Source organism: Schistocerca piceifrons, chromosome 3 (genome assembly GCF_021461385.2).
Source record: "Schistocerca piceifrons isolate TAMUIC-IGC-003096 chromosome 3, iqSchPice1.1, whole genome shotgun sequence".
Classification (NCBI taxonomy): domain Eukaryota; kingdom Metazoa; phylum Arthropoda; class Insecta; order Orthoptera; family Acrididae; genus Schistocerca; species Schistocerca piceifrons.
In genome coordinates, this window is record NC_060140.1 from 845,312,422 (window position 1) to 845,337,516 (window position 25,095).

General features: G+C 43.9%; 1 protein-coding gene across 2 annotated transcripts in view; it reads right to left on the minus strand.

Moving 5' to 3' along the window:
* Positions 1-25,095, minus strand: part of LOC124789586 — a 209,561-nt gene that overhangs the window by 94,174 nt on the left and 90,292 nt on the right. Inside the window, exon 3 of one of the 2 annotated variants that reach the window (XM_047256994.1) lies at positions 3,227-3,445. The exons of the other annotated variant lie outside the window; for it this stretch is intronic. Within the exon in view, the coding sequence (XP_047112950.1) occupies positions 3,227-3,445 (219 nt within the window). The remainder of the gene's footprint in view (positions 1-3,226; positions 3,446-25,095) is intronic. 2 annotated transcript variants of the gene reach the window in all.

Genomic DNA, 25,095 nt, shown 5'->3' on the forward strand with positions numbered 1-25,095 from the left:
GTGCCTGGATGTGGTTTTTAGGCGGTTTTCCACATCCCACTAGGTGAATACTGGGCTGGTCCCCAGGTCCCACTTCAGTTACATGGCTCGCAGACGTCTGACCACATTCGCACTATTCCATGGATTACACTAGACACAGACAGTTGGGGTACACTCATTCCGTCCCAGGTGGGGTGCAGAGTAGCGGCAGGGAGGGCATCTGGCCACCCCTTCAATTAACCTTGCCAAATCCGGTTAACCATGCCGACGCTGCATCGTTGTGGGAAAAAGCACAAGCAAAAGAAAGAAAAGAAAGAAAGATGCAGAGAAGAGAGCGGATAGCTGGAAAGAGTACACTGAAGGCCATTGTGCGGCAAATGACTTGTATGACGACGTTACAGAAGAAGAAACAGGAATGGACAGGGAGGTTGAGATGGGATCCAATATTAGAATCAGAGTTTAGAAGAGCTTTGGAGGACTTAAAGTGAAATAAGGCAGAAGGGATCGATAACATTCCATCGGAATATCTAAAATCGTTGGGGATGTGGTAACAAAAGGATAATTCACGATGGTGTGTAAACTGTATGAAACTAGCGATATACCCTGAGACTTCATCATCCACACAATTCCGTATACTGCAAGGGCAGACAAATGCGAGAATTATCCCACAATCAGTTTAACAGCCCATGCACTGAAGTTGCTGACAAGAATAATATGCAGAAGAATGAAAAAAAAACTGAGGATATGTTGGATAACGATAAGTTTGGCTTTAGGAAAGGGAAAGGAAGTTCTGACATTGTGGTTGGCACAGGAGGCAAGAGTCAAAAAATCAAGAAACGTTCATAGGATTTGTCTATCTGGTGTAAGTGTTCTACAATGTAATATGGTGCAAGAAGTTCGAAATCCCGAGAAAAATAGGGGTAAGCTATAAGGGAGAGAATGGTAATATACTTTACTTATTTCCACTTTAAAAGAAGGCGTTCTCGCTTACACTTGATGCTGCAGTTTTACTGCATGAGCAGTGGAAAAGTAGTACGTAATAAAATTTTTGCCTTTCGTCAATTTGTGGGGTATCAGCGAGAAAAAGTTTCGTAAAGGTTTGAAATTGTGCATAAAGTTTGTTGGAAACTGCTCTCATTCTGAGATACTGGATGAATATAGCCTGGGTATCTGCACCCCAGAACACAGCTGTACAGTAGATACCCGCAATACCTGTCTCAGTGTGTTAAGCCTCCAACATAAGATTATGTCATTTAATGAGTACACAAAGACTGCATCATAACTTTTAACCTAAGATCACATTACTTAACGAGTAGGCTACGACTGCATCTTAAGTTTTTAATTTCGGTCAATAATAGTTACATTAGATACTGAAAACCAAGTTTTTGTTGCCTTTGGAAGCTGTTAGTCAAGCTGCAACTGGGACTGAGTGAACGGGTGATTGTTTTAGCCGTTCAGTATATAGATTCCAATTTCGTGAGGAAACCTTAAAGTAATTCTTTCGTCTCCCTGAACTTTAATCACCTTTTCAAATTTCTGCTTACTCAACGCACAAGTTCAATAACTTTCACACTCTCTTCTCAATTACTGCCTCCCTTTAATGTCCTTAGACTCATAAAACAGCAGTCTGATATAGTATCACAGAAGAAAGCTTGTGGTTGAAATCACTAGCAAACTGATCGTTTTGAATGTGAAAGATTTAAATGCGTGATTAGGGCAATAACACACCACCTTTGGTTAGATACCCTTCACTGAGTGATGGAGTGGGAGACACAGGAGGCGAATCCAGGGTGGGGGTTATGGAACCGCAGGCTTCCCTCTCCCAGAACTACATCAGATAATTAAGAAAACACTTTTGTTTAGTCTGGAGAATTTGGAGACGGCACAGTAACACAATATTTCTGTGTGCTCAGACGCCCCCCACCCTTTCCCCGAACTCCTGGATTCGACTCTGGGCAGCCATATAGCATGACATGATGAGAAAATCTACAGGGCGTGCGCCTCGACCCTGTCATCGCCGATCGGCTGAAAGGTTACAGGCACTGTCGGCCTCCCCTTCTGAGCAAATCAATGAACTCGCCCAGTGTTTTGGACGTAAATTGGTCAGTGCACATCGGCCACCGTATCCTGTGCAGGCTACATGACGAGAACTGTTGCGCTACACTCGTTTCAATCTTGTCGACTCGTTCTCTCTTACTGGAGCACCGAGGGGTGTAAGGCTAATCGTGATTTGTTATTAGTGTGCAAGACGGACACGCGATGTTGCTGCCGTAATTTAGCACTGGCAAGGCGAAATGACCGACTGTTGGGATCAGATGGCTTTTAACGAAGGTGTGTTTTGTAAGACGAAAATTCATTGATGCAAGGTACAGAACCCCAAATGTGTTCCATTAAAGGAAGAGTAATATGTCGCACAACTTTCACACTACAGTCGACGCTTCAGATGGAAAGCTTAAAGTTTTCATCAATGCAAAACAAAACGGTTGTATTCTTGTTTATTCCACCTCCAGTAACGGGAAACCTTTGTGCTGCGTCAAATAAAAACTTGGGACAGTGAAACGTCACTGTTATATCCCTGCGATAAAAAAGCGCACTATTTTGTATTCATTTGGCCATGGCGACTTGCGTTTATGGGCTAACAGCTAGTCGTGTATCTCATCATTCATTTCTGTAATTTATTTTAATATTTGATCGCCATTTAGATACTGCACTTCCTAGTGTCATGTTGTCTGGTACTATAGTTACAGACTCAGTGAAGGCTCGAAAGTGTGTGTATGTTGACATAATTGTTAGACACTCTCTGAATAGATGGTAGCGTCTAAAGATCGTGGCAAATTATCGCTACCACAGATGTTAGCGATGTATCGCTCCAATCCGCAACGAGAAGTGGGCTAGGCTGACGAAGACACACACACACACACACACACACTCTCTCTCTCTCTCTCTCTCTCTCTCTCTCTCTCAGCACAGCAGTGCCATCGTACAGGGGTCTATATAGAGCCGAACGTGGACGTAGTCTACCCCAGTTCTTGACCTCAGTTGACGCAGGCAACATAATCGATTAGAACGAAAGAGTTATTCATGTAAGAAATGGAAATGTACTTTAGTAAATGTTGAACATTGTACTTCAAGACAAGAGTCGGCAATTGTATGCAGCAAGGGATGCTTTAATAATCAGTGACAATCGTAAATACTGAATCACTTCTATGGCAAACGTGGTCTGGGGGGTGACTGTCTAGCTACGCACCTAGACTCCAACTGGGCGTGGCCCTCCTGTGGCGAGCCAGGGTTCGGTTGGCCACCTCACCAGGCCCCAGGGAGTTGTTGACCACCTCGCCATTTCCCAGGGGTTTGCTGCCCCCCTCGCCAGGTAGGTTGTGCTCTCGCCTGGCTGCCTCCTCGCTGCTGGAGTCGCCAAGCAGGCCCAGGCCCACGTCCATCCAGGAGTAGTAGTCCTCGTCAGAGCCTGCAACACACACCGCGGGCAGGTGGCGTGACAGTTCGTTGCTAGTGGGGCAGACATCACTACTGGCGTTGTGTGAATCCACATCCAACAATAAAATGGAAGAGACATCTCTCATCACTCCTTCCAGCAACAATAAAACGCCTATCCAGTAAGAGAGCTACGCGGCCACTTCCTGTTTTGATTACAAAAAGATCTCTCCACAGAAGATGCGGTTTTCATATCACAAGTCAGATTGTACAGAATGGTCAAAATAAAACTGGCAATGATAATATTGACCCTCGCCAATGAACATCACAGAAGATGTTGGAAATGGCCTCTGTTGGCATCGATGCAGCGCCGTGCTCGATTTATGGAACCGTGAGGCGTGCGTACCGGCTCTGCCTGCGGCAATGCAGCAACAGCGTTCCCAGTGTTCTGTTCTGGGCATTCCATTGTGTGAGGATTATTTGGGTACGCCTGACCCTTCCATTTACCCCACAGGTCAAAATCAAAGGGAGAGAGATCAGACGATTGAGGCAGCTAGGAGATGGCACTGCTTCTGTTGATGGTCCTCTCCTCACTGGACGCTTCACACGCTTTGTCACAAGGTTACCAAGTCAGCGCGTGTGCTTATGCTCCATCTTGCTGAAAATACTCTTACAGTCGTTCATTTACTGGGAGCTCATCCACATACTGATCATAAACAGCTTCTGAACATGCCCGTGAGCATTATCAGTTGGGCTCAAGAATCGCGTTACAATGCCAACACGCATTGCATACCAAACACCAATGTGACTGTAACTGTTCTTCGAAGTACTGTTGGAGGTCTTCTGATGCAGTGGCGCATCTTCTGTGAGTTCACATACACTGCCAGGTTGAACTAGGCCTCATCACAAGAAATGGAAGTCTGAGGATCCGAAAGTCCTGATTGCGCTTCACTCGGAAACTACTAGCACAAAAGTTTCTCTGGACGCTCTAACTCGTGCACATCAGTAAATTCTTAAGGATACAGATCCAGGTTGTTTTTATTAATGTTTCGAAAAAATGGCCCAAATGGCTCTGAGCACTATGGGACTTACCATATGAGGTCATCAGTCCCCTAGAACTTAGAACTACACTGCTGGCCACCGTAAATGCAACACCAAGAAAGACAAGAGGTAGCACAACAAAATTTATTTTGTAGATAACATGTTGACCAAGTATCAAATGATTACGTTTACAGACGTCTGTGACATGTGGTTCCTGCCAGAATCAGTAGCCAGAGTAGCCGCCATTGTTGGAGATCACCGCTGCCACACGTCTCGGCATTGAGTCAAAGAGACGTTGGATGTGTTCCTGGGGTACAGCAGCCCAAGCAGCTTCCACACGTTGCCAAAGATCATCTGGTGTGGCAGCTGGGGATGTAATCTGGGTCACTCGTTGAGCAACCATGGACCACATGTTTTCTATCGGCGAAAGATCCGGAGAGCGAGCCGGCCAGGGAAGCACTTCAATCTGGTTATTGACGAAGAACCTTTGGACAATGCGTGCCACGTGTGGTCGCGCATTATCCTGTTGAAATATGGCTGTGGCCGAGCCCTGAAGGTAAGGAAGGACAACTGGCTCCAACACCTCGGATATGTAGCGCCGGCTATTTAAAGTACCGGCAATGCGTACTAGAGGCGTGCGAGAGTAATATCCAATACCGCCCCATACCATAATACCCGGTGCAAGACCAGTGTGGCGGTGCATAATGCAGCTGTCCAGCATCCTCTCTCCACGGTGTCTCCACACTCGAATCCGACCATCGTGGTGCTGCAGACAGAAGCGTGCCTCGTCAGTAAAGATAACGTCATTCCATTCTGCCGTCCACATCCGTCTGTCATCACACCATTGGCGACGGAGACGTCTGTGGTTCTGCGTCAATGGCAGACGAAGCAATGGACGTCTTGCGGACAGACCACTCTGCTGTAAACGGCGTCGAATGGTACGCGCAGACACTGGATGATGCGTTACAGACGCAATGTGCTGTGCTATGGTTCGGGATGTCACTGAGCGATCCGTCACGGCCATGCGCACAATTTGCCTATCAGCACATGCACTGGTGCACCGAGGTGAATGCGATCGACCACGTCGGTCCGTCGTACCCTCCTGCATCCAACGGTCACATATCCGCATTACAGTTGTTTGGTTTCGTCCAACACGACTAGCGATTTCTCTGTATGATAATCCACAATCTCGGTAAGCCACTATCCTTCCTCTGTCGAACTCGGATACCTGATCAAACGATGTTCGCTGTTGTCTACGAGGCATAACTGATCGTCTTGTGAAACAACCACAAGGTAAACACATGTGCCGAACGTACACTCGTCGAAATCGCCAAGCCTTAAATGGCGCTATGAGGTGTCGCCACAGGCGCGCGTGATGTGCGTCTGCGCTGAAATTCTAATCAGTTGCATATCTCATCGCTGCAAACCCATGGTGTAAATTTCACTTGATTCGGATGCTTTCTTCAGGGTGTTGCATTTACGGTGGCCAGCAGTGTAGTTAAACCTAACTAACCTAAGGGCATCACACACATCCATGCTCGAGGCAGGATTCGAACCTGCGACCGTAGCGGTCGCGCGGTTCCAGACTGAAGCGGCTAGAACCGCTCGGCCACTCCGGGTGGCAATGTTTCGACATGACGATCTTTTAACTCAAACTTGCGTAGATAAACGGCGTAGAGATTTCGTCGGACTTTGTGTTCCAGAATTTCCTTCACTCGAACATTCCGCTGTTCAAACTCTTTTCCGACAGTTAGTGTTTTTATTCGCTGCACAGCCCGTTTAGCGCTAGTCTGCCATTAAGTTTTGCGTTGCAGACTTTGCTGAAAGTTTGACCAAAACACTTCCAGGCTGAAATTTTTGCGCGAACAGTTTCGCGCAGGTTCTTAACGAATTGTACCGAGGGAGGTGGCGCAGTGGTTAGCACACTGGACTCGCATTCGGGAGGACGACGGTTCAATCCCGCGTCCGGCCATCCTGATTTACGTTTTCCGTGATTTCCCTAAATCACTCCAGGCAAATGTCGGGATGGTTCCTGTGAAAGGGCACGGCCTACTGCCTTCCCTGTCCTTCCCTAATCCGATGAGTCCGATGACCTCGCTGTGTGGTCTCTTCCCCCAAACAATCCAATCTTAACGAATTGTGCTTAATGTAGAACTCGGCGATGAACACTCGCTGTTTTATCGTCAACACCATTTTATGTTGAATTCAGTTGGCCACTGAACCCGTCTGTTGCTCTCACGAACTCAAACGTAATGACACAATAAATTACTCGGAACTCAGCATGCAGGGGACGCGCATGCGCAGACAAGTGACACCAACCGAATGGTGCATCTAAATCACGGTTCACAGCGTTTTCTGTACTGTGCAGTCTTCCTGTTCACAAGCAAAGGCCAGTTCCACATGAGTCTCGGAAATTTTTCCAGATAACTTTCATTTTTACACCTCGAATAAAATATCAATAACGAAATATTTCCATGGCAGTATGTTCAGTCTTTGCAACTAGATGAAAGGCACTTTGTTTTTTTTTTTGTCAGATGTGTTTCGTTTCCTCTATATATGAAGCATCTTCAGTGGCTTGTAACAAATGTTTGTTTTATATATACGCTGAAGAGCGGAAGAAACTGGTACATCTGTCTAATATCGTGTCGGACCTCCGCGAATTCGCAGAAGTGCCGCAACACGACGTGGCATGGACTCGACTAATGTCTGAAGTAGTGCTGGAGCGAACTGACACCATTAACCCTGCAGGAGTACGAGGGGGTGGAGATCTCTTCTGAACAGCACTTTACAAGGCATCCCAGATATGCTCATTAATGTTCATGTCAGGGGAGTTTGGTGGCCAGCAGAAGTCTTTAAACGAAAGGGTTGCACTTCTGTCACGTTGAACGATTCCCTGCAGTCGTCGTTGGTCCCGTTTTTGCAGGATCCTTTTCCAGCCGCATCGATGTCGGAGATCTGATATTTTACAGGATTCCTGATATTCACGTTACACTCGTGAAATAGTCTTATGGGAAAATCCCCACTTCATCGCTACCTCGGAGACGCTGTGTCCCACCGCTCGTCCGCCGACTATAACACGACGTTCAAACTCACTTAAATCTCAATAAGTTGCCATTATGGCGGCATTAACTGATCTACCTACTGCGCCGGACACTTGTCTCATGCAGGCATTGCCGACCGCAGCGCCGTATTCTGCCTGTTTACATGTCTCTGTGTTTGAATACGCATGCGTATACCACTTTCTTTCGCGCTCCAGTGCGTATAATCAAGGTAGTAGTTGCAAGTATGTACGATGTTACGTGTTTTCATATTGTTCTCTTTTTCTTCAACTTATAAACAACTGCTGCAGCACAAGTTTCGTTCGATTAAATCATCGCTCGGTGTTGCTTAGGATATCCAATGTTGTTAATACATGTGTGTGATCTGGAGATGCGTTCACTCACTCCCCATACTACAGATGGCCGATTTCCGGCGTTTTTACACCCATATTTATTACAACATTTTGCTTGGACCTTTCACTGTGTGTTGAATGTGTGGGGTGTTTGCAGTTTGTACTGTTGCCAGGTGTCACTGTGTGTTTATCTTGCGGCTTTTGCTTGTGTTGTGTGCGTCGCTTGATATTTGCTTTATGTGTGTGCGTGTGTGTGTGTGTGTGTGTGTATGAGTGAGTGAGAAAGGGAAGGAGAGACAAGAGAGAGAGAGAGAGAGAGAGAGAGAGAGAGAGAGAGAGAGAGAGAGAGAGAGATAGAGATAGAGAGAAATCTTAACTAGCATTGATTCCATTGGGAACCGTTGTGCACAGCGACCATAGACTATAAGGAAGCAGAGGCAGTCAGTCGCAATTCCATTAGAGTTTATTATTCTTACAAATCTAGATTTCGGCTATAAACAACCATCTTCAGTGCATTTTCGTTCTATTTCAACAGACTGGCAGCAGTTGATGTCACTGTGTGTTCTTACAGGTTTATAGGCAGGACGACATTGACTTCTGCCTATACATCTGTAAGAACTTATTGTGAAATGATATGCCGCCAGTCTGTTCCAACAGAACGAAAATACACTGAAGATGGCTGTTTATAGCAGAAATCTAGATTTGTAAGAATAATAAACTCTAATGGAATTGCGACTGACCACTGTGTGCCTCTTTTCCTTAGAGAGAGAAAGGTTGGGGGGAATTAATCGATTATTTATTCCGGGTTTAAGGTGCCATTTTTTAATTTGTGACTCAATCAATTTTTTATGACACAATTATAACCGCTTTCGGCTTTCAAAAGCCGTCTTCAGATGCTGCAACAGAGAGCAGAAAAGCTTAAATTGAGACTCGGAACAAGTGCAGCTATTTTCACTAGATCTACTTGTGAGTTTAGTGAAGTACTGTTACAATACATATGACTCATACCTACGGGCGGTATTTGATAAGTGTTCTTTGGTTGTCAACTGAACATAAAACCAGGAATCAGGAAATTATACAAGCAATTGTACTTTTCGTTCCCTCCTCTTTACCACAAACGCGCGTGCTCTTTAAGACAATCTTCACAGCAGCCGGTTACACATTTTAGACAACCTAAGATTTACATCACGAAACGCAAAGAACTGGTTAAGCCCTTCAGTGAGAACATGAGTTTGCAACTATTGCAAATTTTAATACCGTGTGGTTATAATTAAACTTTCCCTATTTGACACGTTATAACACGACAACTAATTACCGTACGAGTAACGAACTTAGTAGCTTTAATGTCAGGTGCTTCGAACCATTCTCAAATGATATCCGTACAAGATCCATATCGTACAGCAGCTTGCACCACAGGACGCACAACGACGTGTTGACTTCGCTCTCCACCTTCTCGGAAGGGCTGAAGTTGACGAGGGCTGGCCCTGGTCCATCCCGTGGACAGACGAAACTCATTTTTCTCTGACGGGTGAGGTGAACACACAGCACTGTCGCATGTGGGGATCTTCACCTCCAATCACTGTGCGTGACGTTCCCCTGTATGGTGAACATGTCACCGTGTGGCGTGGCTTCACGGCTGGTTCATCATTGGCCCGTTCTTTTTTGAACAGGCTGGCGCTCGAGGACCAAAGACGTGCAGTGTGACTGGCCAGCGTTACTGCATATGCGTCGCCAGCATGCCATACCCGCCCTGCAGGAGAGAGACGCACTGAACTCAACAGTTTTCATGCAAGATGGGGCCCGGCCACCCATCACTCGTGAATTCCATCTGCTTTTCCGAAACACATTTTAAAGGCAGGGTTAACCAGGGGAACATTCACACATGTGCTGATCTCAGGCGCAGCATATCAAGAGAGGTAGTTAGCGTACCAACAGACATGCTTCGTTCTGCTGTGTAGACTGCAATCTTGCGCTTTCAGACTCTTCTGGATACCCATATTGAGCCAGTTTTGCAGCAGTAATGGTACCTGTATGTAATGGTATGATGTACCATAGCAGCACATTAAAAGTGTTTCGATTGAATTGATTCTGCACTATTTCTCTTCCCCATGTCCTTGATATTGATGCTGCCAAGTCTGGTCCTCATACGGTAATTACACTACGGGGCATTAAAATTGCTACACCAAGAAGAAATGCAGATGATAAACGGGTATTCATTGGACAAATATATTATACTAGAACTGACATGTGATTACAATTTCACGCAATTTGGGTGCATAGATCCTGAGAAATCAGTACCCAGAACAACCACCTCTGGCCGTAATAACGGCCTTGATACGCATGGGCATTGACTCAAACAGAGCTTGGATGGCGTGTACAGGTACAGCTGCCCATGCAGCTTCAACACGGTACCACAGTTCATTGTGACGAGCCAGTTGCTCTGCCACCATTGACCGAACATTTTGAATTGGGGAGTGATCTGGAGAATGTGCTGGCCAGGGTAGCAGTCGAACATTTTCTGTATCCAGAAAGGCCCGTACAGGACCTGCAAAATGCGGTCGTGCATTATCCTGCTGAAATGTAGGTTTTCGCAGGGATCGAATGAAGGGTAGAGCTACGGGTCGTAACACATATGAAATGTAACGTCCACTGTTCAAAGTGCTGTCAATGCGAACAAGAGGTGACCGAGACGTGTAACCAATGGCACCCCATACAATCACGCCGGGTGATACGCCAGTATGACGATGACGAATACACACTTCTAATGTGCGTTCACCGCGATGTCGCCAAACACGGATGCGACCATCATGATGCTGTAAACAGAACCTGAATTCATCCGAAAAAATGACGTTTTGCCATTCGTGCACAGAGGTTCGTCGTTGAGTACACCATCGCAGGCGCTCTTGTCTGTGATGCGGCGTCAAGGGTAACTGCTGCCATGGTCACCGAACTGGTAGTCCATGCTGTTGCAAACGTCGTCGAACAGTTCGTGCAGATGGTTGTTGTCTTGCAAACGTCCCCATCTGTTGACTCAGGGATCGAGACGTGGCTGCACGATCCGTTACAGCCATACGGAGAAGATGCCTGTCATCTCCACTGCTAGTGATACGAGGCCGTTGGGATCCAGCACGGCGTTCCGTATTACCCTCCTGAACCCACCGATTCGATATTCTGCTAACAGTCATTGGATCTCGACCAACGCGAGCAGCAATGTTGTGATACGATAAACCGCAATTGCGATAGACTACAATCCGACCTTTATCAAAGTCGGGAACGTGGTGGCACGCATTTCTACTCCTGACACGAGGCATCACAACAACGTTTCACCAGGCAACGGCAGTCAACTGCTGTTTGTGAATGAGAAATCGGTTGGAAGCTTTCCTCATGTCAGCACGTTGTAGGTGTCGCCACCGGCGCCAACCTTGTGTGAATGCTCTGAAAAGCTAATCATTTGCATATCACAGCCTCATCTTCCGGTCGGTTAAATTTCGCGTCTGTAGCACGTCATCTTCGTGCTGTAGCAATTTTAATGGCCAGTAGTGTAGTTTCCTAGTTATAATGTGTTAAGCAGGGGAAGTTTAATTACAGCCACCCGGTATTTACGTTTCAGTTAGCTGAGGTAGTCGCTGCTCCCTGCAGCCATGCTCCAGAGAATCACGCTCCGCCTTATGAACGGGAGCCGCAGTGTGGTGTTCGGCACGCGTCTGCGCTTCCTGACACCTACCTAGCAGACGTTAACACCTCGCAACCGGAAGAAGAGCGCCAGCGAGCTGCAGCAAGGAACTAACTGCGCTGGCCGTCGATTCCGTGTTTTCTCTGCTAAGCCTGTGCCCAGTGGCGTGAACATCTAGCAGCCTGAAGCGCAGCGCCACCTGGCACCGAGAAACATACCACAAGGTTCGCTTCTCTGTCCCTTTTACTGTAAAGGCCTCATTTGGTAAGCAGATTTGTTTTCATGACCCACATTTATTTTTAGATTTTAATGAATAACAGAGTGGATTATGATAGTAATAATTGTCATATTTTATGGTTTTTACGACTGAAGATTGTCGTATAAAGGATGAGCACATCTAGCGTAACGAATAGGGAATGAAAAGTACACTCGGTTGTATCTGTATAATTCCTTGAGTTCTGATTTTGTGTTTAGCTGAAAACACATGAACCCTGGTTCATTAAATGCCGCCCGTGGGTATGAACCACAACCATTGTAATAGCACTTTACTATGCTCACAAGTACACCTAGTGAAAATAGTCACACTTGTCTCATGTCTTAGTTTAAGCTTTTCTGCCTTTATTGCAGAAACTGAAGATGGTCGTTGAAGGCCAAAACCGATTATGATCGTATCACAAAAAGTGACAAAGTCAAAAATAAAAAAATAGTACCTTATAACCAGAATAAATAATCAGTTAACTCCGTTTCTTTCTCTCTCTCTCTCCCTTCCCCCCCCCCCCCCCGTCTCTCTCTCTCTCCCTCTCTCTCTCTCTCTCTCTCTCTCTCTCTCTCTCACACACACACACACACACACACACACACACACACAAATTCACTCACATATAGAATGACACACTCACACACAACAAAAAGCACACACACAAATCTAGTCACGTAAAGAATGACATATTCCCACATAACAAAACAAGCACACACATATACACACACACACAAAAGAATAACACATTCACATATCATTCACACATAACAAAGCAAACAAACACACATACATGAATACACACACACACATATATATATATATATATATATATATATATATATATATATATATATATATATATATATATATACACACACACACACACACACACACACACACATACAAGAATAATACACATATCACTCACAAATAACAAAACACATACACAACAGATGAACAAATAACAAAGCAACACAACACAAACAAAAGACGAAAGATAAACATACAGCGACATTTGGTACCAATGCCTACTGCAAACTCGTACACATTCAATATACAATGAAAAGTGCATGTGAAGTGTTGTAATAAATATGAGTGGAAAAACACCGGAAATCGACCATCCGTCGTATGGAGACCGAGTAAACACGTCTCCAGGACGACACACATGGACTACCAGCATTGTATACCGTAAGTAGCACCAAACTATGATTTAACCTCACGAAACTTTTGCTGCAGAAGTTGATTCTAACCTAAAAAACGGGAGAATAACATGAGAAAACGAAACGTTGCAACATACTTGTAACTACCATAAACAGGCTACTGATGATGCTTCATAAACGAAAGAAGTGAAATGCACATGGGCGTGTGGGAAAGGCAAACTGTCTTTCACTTAATTGCGAAGACTGACATGCCTCCATGAGTTTTGAAGCAACAAAGGAACGACGAAAAAGGGAAAAAATGACGAAAATATTTCCAGCTGGTATATTCTGTGACTCGCTCAAAGCATTGAACATACAATTCACATTATTCTCCTAGAGAAGTTCAAATATTATGGTACCAGATGTTGCTCATAAGAGGCTTGCATCCAGTCTAACTATAGGAATGCAGAGTGTCACATCAAGAACCCTGGGAATGTGCATAACGCAACATCATCCTCAGACTGGGAAATAATTACTACACGTGTACCACAGGGGTCGATAGAGGGTTCGCTCTTGTTGCATGTGAATCATTTGCCACTGTATATCTGAGAAGCTGAACTAGTTCTGTTCGAGGGTAATGCAACCACTGTAACCAAGCTCAGTGGAAACTCTTCAACATTTGAAAATGTAAATAAAATTCCCTAGAAAATTGTTAACTGTTTCTGTACGATTGCACTGATATCGATCTTCGCTAAAACACAATGAAGCAATTCTGTAATGACCACACCATTAAAAATAATACAAGACATGTGATCAACAAATGGAACAGCATCTATTAAATTCTTAGAGTTAATTATGATAAGAAAGTGAACTGTAGATCACATACTACAGATCTTTATAAATGTGTAAGCTCAGCAACTTTCATATTACACATAAAAGTTGACTTACTTTACGAATGTTATAATAATGTCTTATGAAATTATATTAAGGGGCAGAATTCATAAAGCAAATATTGCACAAAAGTATGTGATAAAAATATTTGGTGTCCACTGTAGAACCTCTTGTAGATCGCTGTTTAAACATACAAGCACACTGACAACAGGCTGACGCTAAATTAACTTCCTTGTGAAGACTGTTGTTGTCAACAATCAACTGTAGTTTCAAACAACAGTAACATTTATAAATATAATACTGAAAGGAGAAGTGACTTATATTATCTTCCCTCTGTCTTAGTGTGGCACATGAAGGGGTGAGATATTCAGTCATCAACATGTTTGATAACATACATAATGGTGTGAAGAATATTTTAGATAGTATAGAGAGCGACTAAAAGAATAAACGTAGCTTATAACTAGAGTAAAATACAATCATTTAAATGGGCAGAACTTTGTTATATGTTTACATTAGAAAGTATTATTTCAGACAGAATGACATTTTGCTGTGGGAAAATGTGACTGACTTAATTGTTAATCCCCTTTCATCTCACCGACCACATGATAACCGCATAGTGCAAAGCCTGGACTGTATGGAGGATGTTGCCATACCTCCCACTTTGTTGGGCCGACTGCGGTGTTGCGTTATCGTGCAACAAAATCACATCGGCAATCAGTTTTCCCCGCCGCTTTTTCTGAATTGCCTTACGCTACCGGTGCAACGTTTGACAATATGAAGCAGAATTGATTGTCGTGTCTTTCAGCATAAATTCCAAGTGCACCACATCCTCCATGTCAAAGAACACTGTCATCAACACCTTTGCTGCTCAACGTTGGACCTTGGACTTCTTTCCTTGTGGTGATGTGGTGTTCATCCATTCCATCGATGTTCTCTTTGTTTCAGGGGTGAAGTGGTAGACCCACGTTTCATCCCCTGTGCTGAAACTCTTTGTCCTCCACAGAATACCGTTCCAAAAATGCCAGTGACGAATGGAAACATCGTCCCTTGTGAACAATGGGGAGCGTCTGTGGGACCCATCTGGCACACAGTTTATGGTATCTGAGGTGCTTGTGAACAATGAAGAACACACTGCCATACAAAATTTTCAGCATGCTGGCAATTTCCTGTGGTGTTATGCTCCGATCCTCACGAATGATCACATCCACATGGTCAACATTTGCAATGGTACTGGACGTTGCGGAGCTGCCATCGCGACATTCGTCATGTATCTTTCTGCCACTCTGCCGATCGGATCGGTAGGCGAGAGCACCGAGCGGCATTATTTTCGAAGGAGAGCCCCCACGTTATTCTGTAATCATTTCGGAAGAGATGTCACACGGTTCTAGCAAACCGAGGTGCTGCTGTCAGTTCTCGCACCAACCAGTCAAAAGCAAGTGGCCACAGATCCGCGCATGTGCACTGCAGTGTGCATAGCGGCGTGAACGCGAAGCGGCTAGCAGCTGACACGTGCATGCTAGTCTTCGCAGTACCGAAAAGTGTGTTTAGAGTACGTAGTACTGCTCAGATTTTGCTGACCATGTGTTTCCATGTATACATTATAATGATAAGGTATTTGATTGTGATCTGGAAATTGTCATAAATGCCATGTTATGTCATTTTATTCTCATTCACATTGAAATCTTGTTTTCGATTTTTATGTTTCGGAATAAGAGTTATGATGGTGCGTAGTACCACATTGTACAAATACACCCAAAAAATTATTTAATGGAGTGTCAAAGAATAAGAATATGCATAGAACGTGGTTGTAACTCGCTTCTAGAGATTTAAATAATCGAAGTAGCCTACTTCATAATACATAATGAATCATAATACGTAATGAATCATAATACATCAACGATTTGGGTGTTAAAAACAAAATTTTAAAATCGCCTTTTCGAGAGCGAGTGGAGAGTGCAGTTACTGAAGTTCGTCATAGTTCAAAACATTCTGATGAATAAAAATGCTTCATATGTAGTAGTACAGTCTAAAAATATTGTGGCAGGGATCTTTCATCTCTGTCTACTGTTGTTAAGGATTCAATTGCAGATAAATACTTGTGACAAGCAAGCATATAAAGATGACTGCTGCTAATTTCATTCGCAGTAATTAAGTTGTGCTCTTAGGTTTCTGTCTAACCATCACACATTAAGAAATTGCTACGTATTTGGAAAAAAAATGTTGAATTATTTGTTACATTAAAAAATATAAATGTCACTGTCAGTTGTTTCATGTACAGCAATTTCATCGTAGTAATTTCATCTTTCACTTTTCAAACATATGGAAGTCGCGAAATCGAATATACTTATTGCTGAGAAAGCGCGCTTTTATTTGTAAATAACAATAAATATTGCAGAAAAATACTTAACTTTCACGAGTAACAAAGTCTCAGAATGTGTTACAAACACGAGGGGGAAAAAACTGTTATACCCAGCCAGATGCGAACCTATGACGTTTCTTCACGACACTCTGTTCCTGCTGATATTCGTGGAGAGGGATGCTGGCTGACTTTGTCGCTGAACAATAGGGGCGTAAGCCGTAAATACATGAAATTTTCAAAGGTACACAAAATCCCTTTCCAATGTTACTTAAAAGTTATAAATGTTTGTCGATAGTTAATAAGTAAACCACTCATTTCATATACATAATGAGAGCTGTCATCTTGAAATTTAATGATTTTTGAACTTCTAATTACATAAAATTAACAGGTATTGTGAGAACATTTATTGATTTTTTTCTGTTATAATCATTCACTGTAACAACAATCCGAAACTAAAACAAATTCTAGCTGTAAACAAACTATTCACGGAACCGAACAAGTGATCATATCGAAACCTAACTACGTCTCGAGTAAAGTAGATGGAAAATCGGCGGGCAGACTGATCGGTAACAGGTCTCAAAAGCTTACAGAATAGAAACTTTGGGTAAAGAACTGAAAATGACGTCACTACCGGGGCCAACCTACCGCACCGATCAGTATGAACTACACAGAATGGGGCCCCTTGTGGCCATCCGTTACTGCGACAGGGCGAGTTCGAGACGCCGAGGCGAGCAGGGGCCGTGTAGCCGCACGCGTGGCTGAGGTGCCCGAAGGGTTGCCTATCACGTTTGGGAAGACCTCCGTTATAGCACACACACCTCCAATTTGAAGTGAACATCCAGCTGACGCGCCGTTGAGCCTAGAGTTTTCTGCACACACAACACAACGAGGTGCCACAGCATCCGTCATATTGAACGTGCCAGCATTTGCTGCACCATGCTACACATTGACCACGGTCACAAAACACAGTGTGTTCTCGCAGCAAGCTAAAGTAACTTACTTTTTGATTCACTCTCGTATCTTGCCAGTTCTGTGCATGTACTAATAAATAAATAATACGAGCAAAGTGATAAAAGCAAATGAGAATCACAAAGGCATCTCTACAAGGAAACTTTCGGTGTGTGGCGGAGGGTACATTTTGGCTACAGTCTGGAACCGCGCGACCGCTCCGATCGCAGGATCGAATGCTGCCTCGGGCATGAATGGGTGTGATGTCCTTATGTTAGTTAGGTTTAAGTAGTTCTAAGTTCTAGGGGACTGATGACCTCAGCAGTTAAGTCCCATAGTGCTCAGAGCGATTTGATTTTTTTGAAACAATAGTTTTGTACTGACAGGTTATTCTGTAACTACAATACAGGGTGAAAAGTATTTAAACTGACAAACTCTGGAAGGTTGTAGGGGACATCTAAACAAATATTTTTCCTTAATGTCATTTTTTCCTATGAGGATTATTTAAACCGGTGGAGGCCGTATTACGCTCTTCAGTTGTTGTTGTTGTTGTTGTTGTGGTCTTCAGTCCTGAGACTGGTTTGATGCAGCTCTCCATGCTAATCTATCCTGTGCAAGCTCCTTCATCTCCCAGTACCTACTGCAACCTACATCCTTCTGAATCTGCTTAGTGTATTCATCTCTTGGTCTCCCTCTACGATTTTTACCCTCCACGCTGCCCTCCAATGCTAAATTTGTGATCCCTTGATGCCTCAGGACATGTCCTAGCAACCGATCCCTTCTTCTTCTAGTCAAGTTGGGCCAAAAACTTCTCCCCAATCCTATTCAATACCTCCTCATTAGTTACGTGATCTACCCTAATCTTCAACATTCTTCTGTAGCACCACATTTCGAAAGCTTCTATTCTCTTCTTGTCCAAACTATTTATTGTCCACGTTTCACTTCCATATATGGCTACACTCCATACAAATACTTTCAGAAACGACTTCCTGACACTTAAATCTAGACTCGATGTTAACAAATTTCTCTTCTTCAGAAACGCTTTCCTTGCCATTGCCAGTCTACATTTTATATCCTCTCTACTTCGACCATCATCAGTTATTTTGATCCCCAAACAGCAAAACTCCTTTACTACTTTAAGTGTGTCATTTCCTAATCTAATTCCCTCAGCATCACCCGACTTAATTCGACTACATTCCATTATCCCCGTTTTACTTTTGTTGATGTTCATCTTATATCCTCCTTTCAAGACACTGTCCATTTCGTTCAACTGCTCTTCCAAGTCCTTTGCCGTCTCTGACAGAATTACAATGTCATTGGCGAACCTCAAAGTTTTTATTGCTTCTCCGTGGATTTTAATACCTACTCCGAACTTTTCTTTTGTTTCCTTTATTGCCTGCTCAATATACAGATTGAATAACATCGGGGATAGGCTAATTGTTAGAGGCCGTATTACGATCTTCAGTTGTTAGAAGGGGTATTACGCTCTTCAGTTGTAGGAAACTCCCGTCCACCAGTGTAGTAGTGCATTGTCTCTGTTTGCTAATGGAGCGATACACCTGGAGTGAGTACATTGATATGGTTGGTGCGTACTACGTAGTGCACCACAAGGAACGAGCTGCAAAACTGATTTATCAACTACCGGCTCCCTACAAGACAACGCATGTGGTTCGAACATGACGGGCCGCCGGCACTTTTCAGTCGTCGTGTGCGTCGATTCCTGGACCGACGGTTCCCAGAAACGTGGATTGGGAGAGGTGGTTCTGTAGCATGGCCTGCTCGATCCCCAGATATGTCCCCTATGGACTTTTTTGTGTGGGGAGAGATGCGCAACCTTGTTTACGCAACTCCTGTTGCATCAGAAGAGGATCTGGTTGCCCGGATATTAGCAGCAGCAGGAAGAATTCAGGATACTCCTGGGGTTTTTGCCCGTGTCAGAACATAATCCAACGGTGTAACATTTGTTTACGTGTCAATGGAGGCATATTTGAAAATCTACTGTAATTGAAATTGGGTTGTGTTAATGTGTTGTCTCTTGGTCATAAAAAAATGGAAAAGTGTTTGTTGGTTTAATTAATTTGCCGCCAGAGAAATCTTCCTCTACCGGTTTAACTACTCCTCTTACGAAAAAATGACATTAGGGAAAAATATTTGTTTTGATGTCCCCTACAACCTCCCAGAGTTTGTCGGTTTAAATACTTTTCACCCTGTATATGATCTGAAGATGGGCAGCTAGCCTGAAACCGGTCATTGAAAATAAAAAATAGCGATCAAAGACTGAAATGCCATATTTTTATTCAAAGAACGATCGCGGCAATCCCAATAAGACAATCATGTCTAGTTTTGACAAACTCATCCACCTGTTGGGGTACTCAAATGTGTTTGCCAGGTAGGTTCAAATGGTTCAAATGGCTCTGAGCACTACGGGACTTAACACCTGAGGTCGTCAGACCCTTAGAACTTAGAACTACTTAAACCTAACTAACCTAAGGACATCACACACATCAAAACCGGAGGCAGGATTCGAAACTGCGACCTTAGCTGTCGCGCGGTCCCAGACTGAAGCTCCCAGAACCGCTCGGTCGCAGCGGCCGGCTCCAGGTGGATTCCTCGACGCCTAACAGAAGACAATAAAGAGCAACGGAGGACCGTCTGTGCCGAACTGCTTAGACGTTACGAGGCTGATTTGACGAATATAGTCACAACAGATGGAACATGGGTTCATCACTTCGAACCGAAAGCAAAACGGCAATGCATGGAGTGGTGCCAGACCACCTCTCCTCCGAAGAAAAAGATCAAAGTCGCGCCCTCAGCCGGTAAAGCCACGGCGATACACTTCTGGGACTCTGAACAGGTTATTCTGTGTGAAGTCCTCCTTAATGAACCAACGGAGCTCTATATTGTGCTACCCTCAGAAAATTGCGTGTTCGTCGCCAAAAAATGCGAAAGAACCTCTCCTTCTGGGCCTCACACAAGTCTCCAGAACCCGAGAGGAGCTCGCAAAACGCCATTGGACTGTTCTTCCTCATCCACCTTATAGTATAGGTCTCTCACCTTCAGACTCCTGTCTGTTTGGCCCAATGAAGGATGCACTCCACAGGAAGTAGTACTTGGGTGACTGGGAGGTTATTGATACAGTAGGGCGTCGACTCCGACTTCGTTCAGTAGAGTGGTGCAGTGGGGGCATACAGAACCTCCCAGTAAGGTGGCGTAAGGCCGTCGCATTGAACATAGGTCGAAATTGTAAACCGTTCATGAAATAAAGAGAATGGCAGCTGAAGGCATCAAGAAATCTTTCAGAAAAAACACCGTTGCGTACTGTGCTGAGATTTTAAGGTGAGGTTGCGAAATGACCGCAATAATTTTCTCTGTACTACGGCCATATATCCATAAATTTGCATTTTAATTATTTATATATGTAACGTGGATTACGTAGTGTGCAACGACAGAGAAATCAAAATGATATATAGTCTGGACAACCACAGCTTCGAAACTTTGTCTTGGAAAATAGAAAACCGCTTCAGCTGTATGACAATCTTTCTTACTGGACTCAGTACAAGTTTCGTGGCATTATAGCCACACCTTCAGGTGATCAGCTAGATAAAAACACATAGCCACTGTACTTACTCTGTAGTATAAGGCCCCAGTAGCTACAATAGCACGTACTCACATACCTCAGGTCGTAAGATGAACAACACTGGGATTATATGGAAGACCACCGTTCTTCATCAATTTAAAGTAAAAACTACACCGCTAAAGATGTGGTATGTCAAAACAATTGTTTGACTGGCAACTAGTTCTAAATATAAATTGTGGAAGCAAGTCAGAGGTCCAATACTGGATTTCCACTGTAGAAAAATCGGTACCTTGAAGCAAAATAACAGTGCTGGTCGTACGATGGAGCAGTAAAACCAATTGAAAAAAACTAACCATTATTCACTCTCTTGACGCCAGAATATCGAGCGGACCCCACCTCGAACATTCTAACACTAAAGTCGCGGAAATAATAAGCTGACTAGGAACTAAAGCGCGTGTACCATAGTCTAGAGCAGAGGTCACCAAATGTTTTTCACAGAAGGCCGGATAAGCGACAAAATTATGAACGCGGGCCGCATCATAATTCTGCTCAAGACTTCCTAGTCAGAACGAAAGCTCTGGGAAAAAGACAGTCAACGAAAAATTATGTTCAGCCTTCCTTGTTACTCATGGTTGAGTGGGATTCAATGCACGAAAGACGAGGCCGACCAACATATTTATTTACAAAAAAAGTTATCAATTAAGCGACTTTAGAAAAGAAAAAGTTACATCTGACATACATAGTGTTCACATATCCGAATCTCACAAACTAAGCAGCAAAAAACGAAAAGAGACGTTTGGATTTCAAGGTATCCTCAATGTTTGGTTTGATATTGCTGCATCCAATCAAGAGAACTGCTTTAAAACGTTCATCAGTTAGTCTCGTTCGATGTGCTGACTTAACGTACAACATTTGTGAAAATGTTTGCCCACAGCCATAAGTTGTTTTAAAACACTGGTGCCATACCAGCGGAAACTTCGTTTCGGGAACTCGACATCAGCTAAGCTGGAGTAAAATACAAGTTTCCCTTCTCTGTGCTCTTTTTTCTACAAGTCATTTGCTTGCAAATCAGTTACCTGCAACTGTAGTTCACCTAGTTCACCTGGCACCTCATCAAGGTTCTGGAACAGAAGACTGTCGCTCTCATTTCTGTCTAGATCCGAAATCTGTCCAAAAAATGATTCGTAGAGATGCAAATAATTTGTTTGGTACCGGTAAGTAAAGGTTGGTATCCTCGGTGAGTGTAGCAAAAAACTATTTGAAACTGCGAAAACGAGAATAATTTTCTCCTTCCAGTTGTGCTACAAACAATGGCAGCTATCTTCGAAATCTGTTGATTCTGTAGAGATCACTGACGAGGCTATTCTTTCCCTGAAATTTCAAGCTCAGTTCATTCATGTGGGTTGCGATGTCGATTGCAATTGACAACTTTGACGGCCAGTTATGATCTGATAGCTATGGATCATCTGTATCTTTATCAGTGAGAAAAACATCAGTTTCATCGTTTCTTTGTCCGACCCTGGTAGCTGAGTGGTCACCGCAACGGCATGTCACACTGAATCATCCCCTTTGGAAAATTAATGAATTACTGTTCTCATAAACCTCTACGTTATTTGATTTTCAAACAGCTGAGCAAAACTGAACATACTCGGACATTTCTCTCTTTACTTATTCTGATCATCACTAAACTGACACACAATATTTTTTTAGCGCAACGCAATCTGACTTTCAATAATCCCTACAAAAGAATGGCCCTGACTAACAATAACCTATACCTTTCATGAATCACTTACCTCACAAAAATCTTCGTCACTCAAACTACTGCAATACAGCGAGCGCCACTACTGCCAGCTAAATAAAAGATTCTAACTAGTGAAGGCACTAACTACTGATAGGCATGGTTAGCAAAGGAAAGATTTTAATAGAGAACAAACAATGTATTTACCTTAATAATATTCAAAAGTCATCACACATATATCAGTTCATGATATCCAATATTACAAATTTACTCTTTCTGATGGACAGACGTCCATATCGTCCGCTCTCAAAATTCTGCCATCTCTCTCCACACATCCAACACTGCTGGCGGCTCACCTCCAACTGCCCAACGCTACGCGCTTTTCACACCCAACTGCCCAACACTACAACAGCGAATATTCCAATAATGCTAACCAGCCACAGACTGCGCACAGCACAGTCAGTGATTTTCATACAGAGCGCTACGTGGCGTTACCAACATAAAAACCTAAACAGCCTACTTACAACACCTAGCGGCCCGGGTTCGACTTCCGGCTGGGTCGGAGATTTTTCTCGGCTCAGGGACTGGGTGTTGTGTTGTCCTTATCATCATCATTTCATCCCCATCGACATGCAAGTCGCCGAAGTGGCGTCAACTCGAAAGACTTGCACCCGGCGAACGGTCTACAAGAAGGGAGGCCTTAGCCACAAGGCATTTCTATTTTTATCGTTTCGGAGCTCGTAAAAACGAACAGGACTTTGCCGCAAGTGAGCCACATCCCTCCTGTGTATAAGACAAGTCACAGAATTCAAGATCAATTTCTTCAAGAAAAGTGTCGAACTGACGGTGATTGAGCGCAGGTCCCCGAAAGAATTTCGCAGCAGAAAAAGACTGATTTCAGTACACAAGAAATATCTAAACCTTTTCCATAGAGTACCTGCCTATGTATCGTGCAGTGTACGAACATATCGCCTGGAATTCGAAAATCTTTCAAATGAGCCCTGCTCATTGAACATAGTAAATGTAAGGCACATAGCAGCAGACATCTCCACACGTACGGAGGTCTCCTACCATTCTAAATATAATAAATTTAAATTGTATCGCAACGTCTTGTGTTCCTTATATTTTACCAAGCAAATTCAAGTACCACCTCATCGTAGTTTGGCGACCCCTGGTCTAGAGAGCGCGCGCGGCAAGAGGTATGAACGCGAAGCGGCCGGAAAATTGAATGAACAACATTTTTCCCAGGCAGATTAGTGCACCTATGTGTGTACTAACCTAACGATAAAAAGTAAAAGTACATTAACATAATTTTAAAAAAGGGAGACAAGCGCAGCAGTATGATTCGAAGGTGCGTTATGTAACAATCACTACACAACGACTTGTGACAGCCGAAACATGCTAAAAAAGATAATAAAGAAGGAACAGAATGATGAGGGAAGGAGATGCGGAGAGGAAGGGCGGGGAGGGGGAGAGAGTTCTAAAATTAGTGTGCTAGTTAACTCCATTGAGGCAATCAAAACTCGCCAGTATATTACGATGTCCTAACTCACTTTGCCCATTAAAGGTAAATATAATAAATATGTGTCTTCATCTAGATAATCACCTGAAGATGTGGTCGCAACGCCACGAAAGGGGTCGTGAGTCCAATAAAAAGAAACTTCATGCAGCTAAAGCGGCATTCTACTTTCCGAGTCACAAAGCATTTAAGGGCGATTGGTAGGACGCACAGTGTCTTTTGCTAGTCAGTGGTCTTTTGTCTTTGGTCGGTGCTGTTGTGAAATTATACAGGATGACAGTTACTGAACTATATCAAATAAAATCGACATAACTTCTGGACGGCTTACGTTTGGACGTTCAAACTGCACTGTTGGCCGTGGGGCATGGCGGAAATTAGTATGGTTTGGTTTAGCGACGAAGCCCACTTTCATTTGGATTGGTTCGTCAATAAGCAAAATTGGCGCATTCGGGAGACTGAGGATCCGCATTTCGCGATCGAGAGGTCTCTTCACCCTCAACGGGTGACTGTGTCGCGTGCAGTGTCCAGTAACGAAAGAATCGGTGCGATATTCCTCGGTGGCATTCCCATTATCCAAAGTGATCCTGATTTTGACAAAATGTGGTTCATGCAAGACGTAGCTCGATTCCATCGAAGCAGGAGATGGTTCAAACGTCTCTAAGCACTATGGGACTTAACATCTGTGGTCATCAGTCCCCCAGACTTAGAACTACTTAAATCTAACTAATCTAAGGACATCACACACATCCATGTCCGAGGCACGATTCTAAACTGCGACCGTAGCAGCAGCGCGGTTCCGGGCTGAAGCGCCTAGAACCGCTCGGCCACAGAGGCCAGCTCGAAGCAGGAGTGTGTTTGATGTCCTGGAGGAGCACTTTGGGGACCACATTCTGGCTCTGGGGTTCCCAGAGGCCACTGGCATGGGCCTCGATTGGCCACCATATTCTCCGGATCTGAAAACATACGACTCCTTTTTGTGGGGCTATGTTAAAGACAAAGTGTACAGCAAGAACCACAAAATCACTGCTGAGCCATTCAGGAGGACACCGACAACATCATGTTCCGACACTTCAGCAGGTCATAGAGAATCTTGCTATTCGTTTACGCTACATCATCGCCAATGTCAGGCATATCGTACATCTCATAACC